This window comes from Boleophthalmus pectinirostris, unplaced genomic scaffold, assembly GCF_026225935.1.
Source record: "Boleophthalmus pectinirostris isolate CB_2022bp ecotype Guang Dong unplaced genomic scaffold, ASM2622593v1 HiC_scaffold_22, whole genome shotgun sequence".
Lineage (NCBI taxonomy): Eukaryota > Metazoa > Chordata > Actinopteri > Gobiiformes > Gobiidae > Boleophthalmus > Boleophthalmus pectinirostris.
This window is the reverse complement of record NW_026571190.1, coordinates 37,568,872-37,582,790: the sequence shown is the minus strand read 5'-3', so window position 1 is coordinate 37,582,790 and position 13,919 is coordinate 37,568,872. Positions and strand designations below refer to the sequence as shown.

The 13,919-nt window shown below is 38.8% G+C and overlaps 1 protein-coding gene across 2 annotated transcripts in view; it reads right to left on the bottom strand.

The window, feature by feature from the left end:
* The window catches only part of ednraa (endothelin receptor type Aa), a 48,240-nt gene extending 34,522 nt beyond the window's left edge, over window positions 1–13,718 (bottom strand). The window contains exons 1-2 of one of the 2 annotated variants that reach the window (XM_055158558.1): window positions 13,506–13,718; window positions 3,528–4,044 (exon numbers count right to left, since the gene is read on the bottom strand). In XM_055158558.1, coding sequence (XP_055014533.1) covers window positions 3,528–3,983 — 456 coding nt within the window. In that variant the 5' untranslated portion in view covers window positions 3,984–4,044; window positions 13,506–13,718. The other variant, XM_020930681.2, reaches the window with a different exon arrangement.
* Window positions 13,719–13,919: the final 201 nt, after the last annotated feature.

Genomic DNA, 13,919 nt, shown 5'->3' with positions numbered 1-13,919 from the left:
CAGGAAGTACAACTCACTGCTGCTGCTCAGACATTAATCCTTCAAATGCAAGGTTAGTTTTACTTCTAAAATTATTCTATCGACACAGACATTTACATGGACAGTCTGGTGTAATAATAGATTTTCTTCGGGTGTGTTGTGGAGTGGGTAAGACTGTTTTTAGTGGCAGGATAACTATGGCCATTGACATGTACTAGCCTAGCACCAGCGACCTCTGCAAATACAAGGACTGGATGGAATATTTAAAAAAGTGTCTCCACACGTCTCCAACACTCTGACAAACTAAGCTCACTTGGACCCGGTTCACATTAGTATGTATTTGAGTCCTTTTCGTTGTGGATGCAGTGTTCGTCCACACTAATCCAACTGAAAATGGCTCCAGAGACGGAACGATCTGGTGCCGCCAGCTCCCACGAATTCATCTGAGAACGAATCTGATCCAACATTGTGTGGACGCCTGAAAACGCTGATACTCTGATGTAGGTCTATGTGCTGCCACGTAGCTAATTTACCACCAAAACGCTAAGAGGCTAGAATATATGTCCATTCAAAAATATGATCTGTGTGTACGACCTGCAGACGTATAATCTCTGAAAAGTTTAACATGAACCATTTACAACATGATAGAAACACAGAACAAAATCACCATCAGCAGAACACCCCTCTGTCACAGAAAGAACACTCATATTCCACTGAGTCGTGTCCTTTAGTCCGACAGAAGCTGAACCGCATCAGCGCACAAGGAAAGAGCTGTTTTTTGAGCGCTCAGTTTATGCAAATTAGCCATGTGGTTTTAAGTTTCGGTTCTGTAAAATGTAAACAAATATGCTCAAAGCTGTGTGGATAAGGAAGGCTTGTGGACACAGAAACGACGAAACGATTCCAGACTGTCCGTTTAATACTCTTTCACTGTACAAATCCAAGACAACTAATCTTTAAACAAATTGTACCTGCAGGTTAGAAGTTTTATAACCACTAGTCTAAAGTCAACTCTGGAGCCCACACTCTCTACCCTAGAGAATATATGTGTTAACCATCACCAAACCAGAGGCCAACTTTCCAATGTTTACATCATTTTACTTGTGACTTCTAAAGAAAATAGTCTCTCATATCTACAGGCCTGGAGAACAGATTTGGAAACTGATATTTCGGTTGATGAATGGAGTAAATCCTGTTTACAGGCACAAAAACAAAAATCAATCAACACCAGATTCATGTTTCTGCAGCACAAGTGGTTGTTTAGGACTTATATTACACCTGTAAAACTTCACCATTTTAGTCTAAACATTCCCGATGATTACGTAAAATGTGTTGGACCCTTTCTCATGAACTCGAACTGTTTTGGAAAGAGGTCACTACTGTAATTTCAGATTTAACTGAACGTGAGATGCCATTAGACTGTAAACTCTGCATACGAAACATCTTCCCCAACAGCTTTAGTGTTAAGTTAAATAGAAAGAAGCTTGGATTTTTTTTTTGTTTATAACAGGCCAAACATGTTATTGCTCTCAACTGGAAGGAAATGGAGAGACCCAGAGTAAACCAGTGAATTAAAATTAATGTCCAGCAATTAGGCACTGGAGAAGATGAGCTACGTATCGAAAGGAAAACTTGAAGACTTTAAAGACATTTGGTTGCATTTTTTGCACATTGTAACGAATTTTGACATGTAGAAATGATTTTATATTAAATTGAGTGAATTGAGGGTCTGTATGTTAGTATTTTTATTTATTTCTCTTTTTTGTATAATGTCATTTTATGTTTCAATATGTAAAATCTTAATAAAAACATTTGTTGTGAAAAAAAAAAAAAGATTAGTTTGAATATTGAGTATATCACTTATAATACAAAAAAGTGCTAATTGAAAATGAAAACTCATGTGGTTCCATAGACTGTATATATAAATAGACGTACCAAATAGGAAGTGAACATGGGTGCGCTTCTGACTCCATTGACTCTGGCTCCAGTTCATTTTCTATTGAAAAAATGTCGCTCGTCTCTCCGTAATTGCTTCTGTCAGGCTCCTCATTTTTGTCTTAAAATGCTCATATTAATTCACACAACATGATCCTGGTGTTTTTTTTCTTCTATTTTATTTGTAAATCTATCTGACTGGAGCCGATTGCTGACTGGGCGACGTCACACTCAAGTCCATGGTTGCAACCCACCAAATAAGGAGATAAAAAGATGTTTCTACGCTTGTGTGGGTAATTTACAGTCCTTTCTTTTGGTCTAACACTTAAATCTCAACTATTGCATTTAATGTTTTATGATATTTTGGTTTCATTGACATAATATTGTCTACTTAATGTTATCAGGGTAATCAAAACGATATAGAGACATTTCCTTCATCCTTATTTCTTATAGATCTGAACATTGACAGCTCATCCCCCAGCTCTACTAGAAGGACATTTTTCATTCATTTCCGTAGACATTCTGGAAAAAATAATATTAAAAGTTTGAAAACTCAGGGTTAATCAATTTCTGAAACTTTATAAAGAGCTAAGTTAAGGGCGAGGGTTTGCATAGGGACGGTGGGGACATGTCATAACCAATAGTCCCTGCCAATATCTGCCATTTTACAACTAAAATATAAATTTATTCCGATATTTTCCCAAACTCAATAGTACTAATTTAACACGTTTTAGTTCACATTTTGATCATTAGACGTTCTGAGATGTATTCAGTGATATGATGACAGAGAGATGTCATTAGTGGAGCCAGGAGCCTAAACTGGGGAAGCGGCAGGACAGGGCCGCGCCTGCAGATGTCGGCTTGAGCAGCGTGAGTGAAGACGCTGCGCACTAAACTTTAAAAAACTTTTCAAAAGAAACTTACGTGGTTTCATCTTCAATTAAACTTGCTTTATAATGAGTCGCCGCAGAAAAAGAGCAACTGTCACCACAAGTGCACCTCCCAAAGGGAACCCTACTTGTGCCGGACTCTACTGACAATATTTCATGGAAAAATGTACGGACATGTCCTCACAAATATCTCATCACCAACAAGCAAAGAGAAATCTGCTACAAACTTCTATACCGCTGTTATCCGCTAAACAATCATCTTGGAAGGACAATGGACACAAACTGAAAAATGAAACCATCCTCTCACTTAATTTGGACCTGCCCAGACTCTGTGTGTTTCTGGAAAGAATTCATAAAACATAAACGCAACTTCTTATCCCATTTGACCCTTTCTGTTTGGTTTTTGCAGTGTGCATCATATGAAAAGTAATTATTAATCTGTTCATCAAGTAACTGATCAGTTGGTTTCATTGGGTTTCAGCTGATAATGTCCCTACCAAAGCTGAGACCAAACCAACGCCCTTGAAACCACCAGATTTTGTGTTTTAAATTTGGCTTCTGGACTTAAAACAACCACATTACGGATAAAGTTTCCTTAGCTGGTTAGACTCTGCGATGATTTTGAGCTTTTAATATTTGAATTTATCGAAAACTGACTTTGTATTGCAGACTTTTGAGCTCTGTAGTCCTTTGTGACATTATCTTACATTGACATAAACTCACCTTGAAGACGTTGATGGGCTTCTCGATGGTGAGGTACATGAGGTCTCCCAGGGCCAGGCTGGCTATGAGCGCATTGGGCCCGTTCCTCATGCACTTATTCTGGTAAATAATCCTCAGGAGCGTGGCGTTGCCCACCAGACCCACCACCAGCACCACGATGGAGATCACCGTGTTGATGTATTTGAAATAAACGTTGATCTGCGTCGGCATGATACAGGACGGGAGCTTTTTCATTGTCGTCCCGTTCGAGGGCGCTACAACTTTTTGCACGATCGGCCCCAGACTTGACGGGTTTGCAGTGGTGGTGGTGTGAAAAAGTGTTGACTGGAGAGTGGTGTACCCCAGGGACAGTGGGTGGGGCCTCTCTTCTTCTTCTTTGCCCGGGTTTATCTGGCAAATTCCACTGGCCGCCATGCAGACGATTAGCACAAACACACGCAGAGCTGGGAGGGCCATTACAGGAGCTGGTTGGAGCTTTGATTTGACTGATTGGAAGGGCTGTCCCGATATAACACCGCTGTGAAGAGATAAAGACAAAACAAAGCGGGAGATTGAGTTATGCGGCTGCCAAGAAGGAAAACATCAAGTCAGATTCAAATAGACTGGAGAAATACATTTTTATTTCAATTTAAATAAATTTTTACATATACACTACCGGTCAAAAGTTTTAGAACACCCAAATTTTTCCAGTTATTTATTGCAATTCAAGTGGTGCAAGTCCAATGAAGAGCCTGAAATGGTACAAAGGTAAGAACTTGAACTGCCAGAGGTTAAAAAAAATAAGATAAAAGATACAAAACACAAGTCCAAGCTCTGCCAAAACTACCTCAGGAAAAAAGAACAAGATGGTAAAGCTTGAAAACATGGAGTGTCCAGCAGCACAGTGTCCAGAATTAAACCCCATCGAGCTGGTTTGGGATTGAACTGGACAGAAGAGTGAAGCCACCGACAAGTGCCACACATTTATGGAAACTTCTGCGACAGACTTGGGAAGAACTTTCTGAACAATATTTGATTTCTGTTGTAAAAAGAAAAAGCCACGAGTGTGTTCAGCTGTTCTATCTGCCAAAGGTGGACACTTTCATGAATCAAAAGTTTAGAATACGTTTTGGTCAACAGTAAATGGTAAAAAACTGGAAAAAGTGTGGTATTTCTGTTCTTTGTTATTATATTTATCTACTCATAAAGAAAAAACAGAAAGACAACAACACTGAACGAGTGCCCAAACCTTTGACTGATGTGATTTAGTTACATACAAACATATCTTCTAAATGAGCACACTTTCAAACACGAAGCTCTGCGAGATAAGATACCAAAAAGTTACATAAACACTGAAATCATACAGAAAGTTTCCAGTTATTATGCTGTATTTGACATCAGTCTCTTGCTATTTTTGCTCCTTTTTTTTGGAATGTATTACTACCATTTATATTAATTCATCAATGAAACATTGCGTTTATAAAGTATGTTTCGAGACACCCAAAATCAGGGTTCCCACGGTCATGGAAATCCTGGAAAAGTCATAGAAATCAAAAACGTCATTTTCTAGGCCTGGAAAAGTCATGGGATTTTGTAAATTCAATGAAAGTTTTGGAAAAGTTCAGCGTTCTGTTTAGTTATCATTAGACTATTATGATTATTTGAATGTAAAAAACAAACAAACTATAATATCAAACCATAAGGTGGAGTAAGAGTGGAAAGGGTTAACATTTTATATTTATCTATCATCTTAAAATATGCTCAATTCTATACATGTAGGATGCTGAAAAGCTGTGTTTCTCGAATTTATTTTCTGGGGACCCATATTTTAAAAGTCACAAACCTTCCCAACCCAAGTCAATAGACATTATTCGTAAATCTCAAAATAAAGGTGGATTTGACCATTATTGAACATTAATGAGGATATTTTATTGTTGACTGAGCGATCGTGTCTCTCTGAACAATTAGTAATACTCAAGTTTTAAACAATGAAAAACAGTTTTGAAGCAGCAATAAAAGGATCCTTAAGTCGCCTATTTGGACATTAAATGTAGCCCATTTCTTTTTCTTTTTAACATGCAGTTGATCCAGCAATATTGGAACAAAATACTCAATAAAATAATTACAAAAAGATTAGAAATGATACAAAACATGTCCTAACATTTGAACATTTCTAAAGAGATAAGTGGGCGTGTCTGAGTTTTTGTAGATTGTTTTAGTCCGAGGTGCAGGAGGGGAGCGCAACACGCATATCAGGTGACCCCCCCAAAAAATCTCTTGCGACCTACTCTTTGGGAAACAATGCCGTGAAGTCATGAAAAATTTACTTTAGGTCATGAAAAAGTTATGTAAAAGTTTAGAAATTTTGTCAGTGAAAAAGAGTGGGAACCCTGCAACGAATGAACGAACGATACACGGTAGGGATGGGCATGATTAATCGATTAATCGATAATTGATCATTAAGAATTTCATCCATTACGTTAATTTTAATCGACAAACCAAATGTAGGTTGCTGTGTGTATCGTGACCAAACAGGTGTGTACATGTGTCTCTGCATCAGAAGGAGCGAGACACAAACAGTCGGTCTGTAACGTACCGAAGCACAAATGCGTATTTAACGATGATTTGTACAAGAAATTCCACACTTTCCGTTGCGTTCGGGACAAGTGTGAGTCCATGTGCACAGTGTATAAAGCAGCACATATGTTTCTGTGTCCAGTGGGAAAAAGTTTTACCAGGTGAGAGTCGCTCAATGTCGATGACGAGGCCCCGCCCCCCTCCCCCCGTACGGTGTCCTGGGTTTGACAAACGCAAATCTGGTCACACTGACCTGTATTCACCTGAGTCATGTCTTTTAATCCAACAGAAATTGAACCACATCAACGACACAAGAGCTGTAGTTTTATCTTCGCTGAGTTTATGCAAATTAGCGATGTGGTTTTAAGTTTCGTTTCTGTGAGAGTTGAACAAAACTGAATTAAACACATTATAATGTCAAACGGGCTGATGTGGCTCTAGAGTCGTTACGGTTTATATGTCATAAAGTTGAATTTATTTATGCAGATTAGTAGTGCAGATAGTAATAATAATGATGATCATTTTAATATAAAAACGTTAATGATTAATTGATAATCGATTGTTAATTCTTCCGACGATCGATTAAGAAAATTTCATCGAATGCCCATCCCTAATACACGGATTAAAGTGCTTTATACTTCATTATTCTTTCACTCCACACTCGGTGGTCAAAACCTGCTATTGTAGCCACAGCTGCCCTGGCAGACTAACAGAAGTGAGGCAGCCAATTTGCGCCATCGGTCCCTCCGACCACCACCAACACTCACGTACGCTCTACTTTCTTACTAAAGCCTAAGGACACGATCACAGCTTTTGCCACTAGCGCCCCCCTGTGGTATCTGGTTTCTCTGAGGTCTCCCATCCAAGTACAACCCAGGCCCGGCCCCGCTGAGCTTCTGAGATGCGACGAGATCAGACTTTGACGGGCTTTTATTGCCGTTCTTCGTTGTTATAATATATTATGATGTGTGAGCTGCTGTGTCCAAGTCATTTCCCTTGTGGATCGATAAAGTTTGTCTATAAGTCTCAGTCTGAGAGATCTAAAACGCTTTGTGTCAGCAGCTAGAAAGTTTGTGAGCTGTCCTGTTTAAACCCGGTGAGTGGAACATGAGTTTTTAATGTACATAATTAAAAAAGGCCGTGTGGAGTCACAGATGGGAGATGTCAGCGCTGGTTATTGTCACTGGAGCAGGGCTGTTACAACTCCTGTGCGCCGAACGGAGTCGTAAAAATGATGTACAAATAACACATGGAGCTTTTTGTTGAGACAGACGAGATTTTAACGTATAAAAATATGGATAAAACATTTCTGGTGGAGGGTTCGCTACATACTTGTCTCCATGGAGATGTTATTGCTTTGCCTGGAATGTCCCAAGGTATGACTTTAAACATATCCATCTAGCATTTAGTCATTACGGATTTCTATTGCTCAAAAATACATTAATTCTTACACTGATTACTGATTAGATTACACTGCGGTATTTTCCTGTTTTCACATTTTGGGCCATATCCCCCCCCCTTTTTTTTCTTTTTCCCGTTATTCCACTCATTGCCGGACACTAAACCAGGTCTAAACCAGGTCTAAACCAGGTCTAAACCAGGTCCAAACCAGGTCTAAACCAGGTCTAAATCAGGACTAAACCAGGACTAAACCAGATCTAAACCAGGTCCAAACCAGGTCTAAACCAGGTCCAAACCAGGACTAAATCAGGACTAAACCAGGGCTAAAACCAGGTCTAAACCAGGTCCAAACCAGGTCTAAACCAGGACTAAATCAGGACTAAACCAGGTCTAAACCAAGACTAAACCAGGTCTAAACCAGGTCCAAACCAGGTCTAAACCAGGTCCAAACCAGGTCTAAACCAGGTTTAAACCAGGACTAAACCAAGACTAAACCAGGACTAAACCAGGACTAAACCAGGTCTAAACCACGTCTAAAACCAGGTCTAAACAAGGTCCAAACCAGGACTAAACCAGGTCTAAAACCAGGTCTAAACCAGGACTAAACAAGGTCTAAACCAGGTCTAAACCAGATCTAAACCAGGACTAAACCAGGACTAAACCAGGTCTAAACCAGGACTAAACCAGGACTAAACAGGACTAAACCAGGACTAAACCAGGTCTAAACCAGGTCCAAACCAGGACTAAACCAGGTCTAAAACCAGGTCTAAACCAGGACTAAACAAGGTCTAAACCAGGTCTAAACCAGATCTAAACCAGGACTAAACCAGGTCTAAACCAGGACTAAACCAGGTTTAACAGGACTAAATCATGCTGCGTGGACGTCTCTCTTCGTCTTCTATCAATAATATTTTTTATTTGGTTAACTAAAGTCTGGACTTTTTAAATTTTCTTTTAGCAGACAAAACATCTTATGTTACGATATCCTCATCTTTGCTTCTCTACAGCAAATCAAGTAATCTAAAGTATCCAGATTACATTACTCACTAAAAATTTAATGGGTTACGTTACAAACTACATTTTGGTGTGTGTAATCTGTAATCTGTAGGGGAAAACATTTTAAAAGTCACCTTCCCAACACTGACTGTAACCTACTTGTCCCCTTCTTGATAAGTAGATTTAAGCTCTACTGTGGAACATTTTAAACAAAGCAACAACATTTCCATGAAGACAACCAGATGACGGACTCTCCACTAGAAATGTTACGCAGTGCACCTTTAACTTCATATATTTGCACTTCCAGACTTTTTACATTTTTGTGTTGTAAATACAGTAGTGATGAAAATATAGACATTATAGATTCACACTGAAAGCATAAAAAAATAAACTAAAAATAACTGAAAACTTAAAAAAAATAAAAAAAATCCACACTTTGCTTTGATCACTGCTTTGCACTTTTGGCATTTCTTGACCCTGACGTGGCACAGCTGTGAAGTGAAAACCATTTCAGGAAACTGCATTAAGAAGCTCACTGAGAGAAGGACAAAAGTTTGCAGCGCTGTTGACAAAGCAAAGGGTGAACACTTCGAGTAATTACAATATAAATACTAGGGATGTAACGATAACCGAAATATCGTGATATCGTATCGTCAAAGTTCTCACAATAATATCGTGGACCATCACAATATATCGAATTACAAGTCTCTCTGCTTAAATTAAGAGTTATGGTGCAGCAGTAGCTAAAAAAAGACAGAGGGAACTACATAGACCATGATCCTTTGCTCCATTTCAGTGCAGACGACAAGAAGAAATAACAGTTCTAAGCACTTTTAAGTATTAGTTCTTTGGGTTAAGTCTTGTCAAGGCATTTTAAGAGGAAAAAGTCGCATATTCACAGTTTTGTTCGCAGCCTCCACAAATTATCGTAATAAATATCGTACCGTGAGATGTATATCGTGAAAATATCGTACCGAGAGATTTGAATTTTGTTACATCTCTAATCGTGAGCCTCCCCACCAGATCGTGAGCTTTCCCACGATATCGCAATAAATATCGTTCCATGAGGTTCATACCGTGACGATATCGTATCGTGAGACTTGGATATCGTTACACCCCTAATAAATACTAGTTTTATTATTAAAAGGAGCATTTTCACTTTTTTCACTTTTCTGTTAGAGGGTCCGTCAAATGCTTTTTTCCATGGAGATATTATTACTTTATCTGGAAAAAAAACAATATCTAGGCAAGTTAAAATGACTTAAATTAAGAACATTTTACTTTATTTGTTTTACTTTTTCAGCTTGACAAGTCAAAATATCTACCAATGGACTAATTGTGTTTTTCTTAATTTGAGCAACATTTGGTTTTGTTTCTTATTTTAAGTGCAAAAAGTTGTTGTTTTTCTTATTTTAAGTGCAGCAAACAAAAAGTCTTATTCCATTTACTTGACTCAAAAAATGTCAATACTTTCTTAATTCCAGTCATCTTAACTTGACTAGATTTTGTTTTTTGGCAATGCAGCGTGGCGTTAAACCTTTCTATCTTCATGGAAACCAAACTAGACCAAGTTACAGGTCAGATCTGTGGAGAGGCGACCCCGCTCACGGCCATTTTTTCAGTTTTTTGACGTATTTTTGAGCAATAAATCCACCTGTAACTGAATAAACGTAGAAAAGTAGAGCTGTTTAATGTCACACTGTGGAACATTCCAGACAGAGCAATGACATAACCATAGAAACAAGCAGGTGACGGACATCTCCAGCAGAAAAGTTACACAATGCACCTTTAACTATTTTCATTTTGCTATATAATTCCACAAATCTGGCTTCTTACATTTGCGTTTTTTAACTTAATAAAGTCCGAAAGATAAATTAAAAAAACCTCGAATGAGTGTCCAAACATTTGACTAGTCCTGTTAAGTTTTTTTGTATTTCATTTTTTATCTCCAGCTGTGTTTTTTTTATATACAAACACCTCTTCTAAATGAGCACCTCTGAAACGCGCTGAAGCTTTGCCAGTAACACATTAAACGCTTACGTAAACATCCAAATCATAAGGTTCCAGTTATTATGTCACCGCTTTCTCAGGACCAAACACAAAACGAAAAAATGATTGCACAGAATTGATGAAATACAAACAGTAACCTGATTTAGGAAATTGAATTCAGACTTTGTTGTTTACGTAAAAGCCGTGTCATTCTGAAGCATGGTCATTGGCTCAGAGCTGCTCTCGCCCTCCAGGCTCCGGGAGATAGGATTACAAGTACTTTTAAGGAGCTATTGTGGGAATCCGGCTCAGGTTTGTGACGGCCGTACCGCACTGGCAAAGCTGAAGATTGGAGTTTTTATTTTTATAAGAATATTTGCGAAGATTTGAGTTGATTTCGTGTAAAAATGTTATATCTGTTACCATTTAAACGCCTGTATTACACTATTTTCGAATCTGTTTTGGTGTTTCTTCATCAAAAACTTACCTGGAGTTGCGTTTTGTTTCATTCACGCATTTTTAAACACACAAACCCGTCTTCTCTCAAACAGAAAACGCTCTCTTCCACCTTGTGATGTCATGAGGAAGTGCTCCAATGTCTGTTTAAACTCCACGCACCTTCACTAGAATCATTTGGATATTTTCAGTCCTGGAATTGTCAATCTCTGCTGAACTAAAGGGTCAAATGTTGCTTTTAACTTGAAAACTATACCACTACATGACATCACAAGGTGGAACAGAGCATTTTGAGCTTTGCAGATGCAGACAGACTAATAATAAGAAGAGGAATTGCTCAAACATGTGAATGAAACAAAACAAAACACAACTCGAGGTTTGTTTTTGAGGAGAAAAGAAAAACAACATTATGGCTAAAACATGGCTCACAAAAGTACATTTTGCGTAACATAAAACCTTTAAAGGTGAACTGCACTGCAAAAAACAATATCTATACAAATATCAATCAATATCAATACCACCTGATGATGTAAAACAATTGGTGTAGGACTCTATAAGTTTTTAAAAGTTCATCCTACTCCTTTTGAGCACCAGGTCCCAAATATGTTCATGTACATATCACTATTTTTGTTTTTTAATTGTGTTGTGCCTGGCTCAAACAAATAAATAAATGAAAAATGAAATGAACAAACAATCTAGGTGAGTTAAAATGACTTAAATTAAGAACAAGTCAAATTATCTACCAATGGAATAAGTGTGTTTGATTTAATTCAAGCAAAATTGGATTTTATTTCTAATTTTAAGTGCAAAAAGTTGTTGTTTTTCTTTTTTTCAAGTACAGAAGAATGTATTTTCATATTTTAAGTACAAAAAGTCTTATTCCATTTACTTGTCAAGTAAAATTGACTGAAATCATGTCAATACTTTCTGAATTCAAGTCATCTTAACTTGACTAGATTTTAGTTTTTGCAGTGCGGCGTGGCGTTAAACCTTTCTATCTTCATGGAAACCAAACCGGACCAAGTTACAGGTCAGCTCTGTGGAGAGGCGACCCCGCTCACAGTCAGTTTTTCTGTTTTTCGACCTATTTTTGAGCGATAAAACCACCTGTAACTGAATAAACGTAGAAAAGCAGAGCTGTTAAATGTCACACTGTGGAACATTCCAGACAGAGCAATGACACAACCATAGAAACAAGCAGGTGACGGACATCTCCAGCAGAAAAGTTACACAATACAAGTGTAGCAAGATGTATTTTCATATTCTAAGTACAAAAAGTCTTAGATAACTTTAGTTGTCAAGTTAAATTTACCCAAATCATGACAAAACTTTCTTAATTCAAGTCATCTTAACTTGACTAGATTTGAGTTTTTGCAGTGCACAAAACTTTTCTGTTATTGCTTTGTCTGAAATATTCCACAGTATGGCATTAAACATATGCTCACCTCTCCTCTCCACAGATCTGACTCTGTGCAGCACTAGTAGCAACGAAAAAAAGCAGTTATATAAGCATGACAAGACAAAACAAGACAAAACAACAAGACAAAAGTTGCACAGTGCACCTTTACGTTTCTCTCGTTTCAAGGAATCACAAGCAGAAAAGCTCAAATAAAACTAAATTAAAATCACCAAAGGTCCTATATTAGGCTATTTTCTGATCTATGTTATAATCTTTAAAATTTCCTCATCAAAAACAAACCTGCCTACTCCAAACTTCAACTTTTCAGAAGACACAAACCAAGTGTTGAAATCTTTCAAACTTAAATAAATGTCCACCGAAAAAGAGTGTTTCCGTTCAAATCCACAACCCTGACTTGATATCGTAAAGTCGCACTGTGTAACTTTTCTCGTGGCGGGTCCGTCACCTTGCTGTTTCTGTGGAGATGCTGAGGTTCCGCAGTATGACATTAAACAACTCTATGTTTAATCTAATCCATTACAGGTGGTTTTAGAGCTCAAAAACACCTAGAAAAACAACATTCTGACTCTGAGTTGGCTCGCCTCTCCGCAGACCCGACCTGTACCTTGGTCTGCTTTGGTTTCCGTGAAGATAGACGGGTTTAACGCCCATACTGTGGAACATTCTAAACAAAGCAACGACATCTCCACGAGGAAAAGCATCCCAGAGAAAAGTTCCACGACGCACCTTTAAATCTACGCTCCTATTTCTCAGCGTTCGCGATCAACCTGTTTCCAATTTACCCCGCTTTTAAAACAAATCGCTTTTTTTTTTTTCTAAACATCAGGTCGGAATCAAAACCCACTCACCCCCGGTTAAACATTTGCATTCTTTTCCTCTTTTTTTTTCCCAACATTGCGCCAAACAAACTCCAACCGAAATCCGCTCTGTGATTTTTTTAATTTATTTTCTTCCCCCCTCAGCTCAAAAGTTCGGAGAGCTGTCAGTCGCGACCGCCGTACCCCCTTTGCTTCTTCCTGCGCGAAATCCCATCTGTCACTAAATACACAAGAGCTATTTAGCAGCCAGCCACTCAGATAGCATCCCGAGTTATCGTCACACAACGGGGACGTGTGACAACCTCCCAAAACCGATCAATAATAAATGTTTTTTTCACCTACCTATTGGTTCCCTTTGCCTTGCCCCCCTTTTTAGTCTCGCGTTAGGCAAACTTTCTTCCCCCAGACATCTGTATCACATCACATGAGTAATTAACGCGCTATCAAAGGCGGAGAGGGTCCCAAATGGTTTGAGCGACGCGAGCAGTCTTGGCGTTATCGGGCGGTGGAAGTTTGGTAGCGGAGAACAGGCTGTGTGTGTGGCTCTGTCTGTCTCTATTTGTGTGTGTGTGTGTGTGTTTGGAAGTACCGGAGAGACTTTAGGATGGGTGGGATAGTAAATCTCCACCTCCCTCTGGAACACACGCCCACCGGCTCGCTCTCCTCGTCTGCTCGGAGACTCGGGAGGAGGTGCGGGGGGCAGTAAAGGAGCGCGCCGGAGACGGAGAGCAGAGAGCAGAGAGAAGAGAAAGGCGC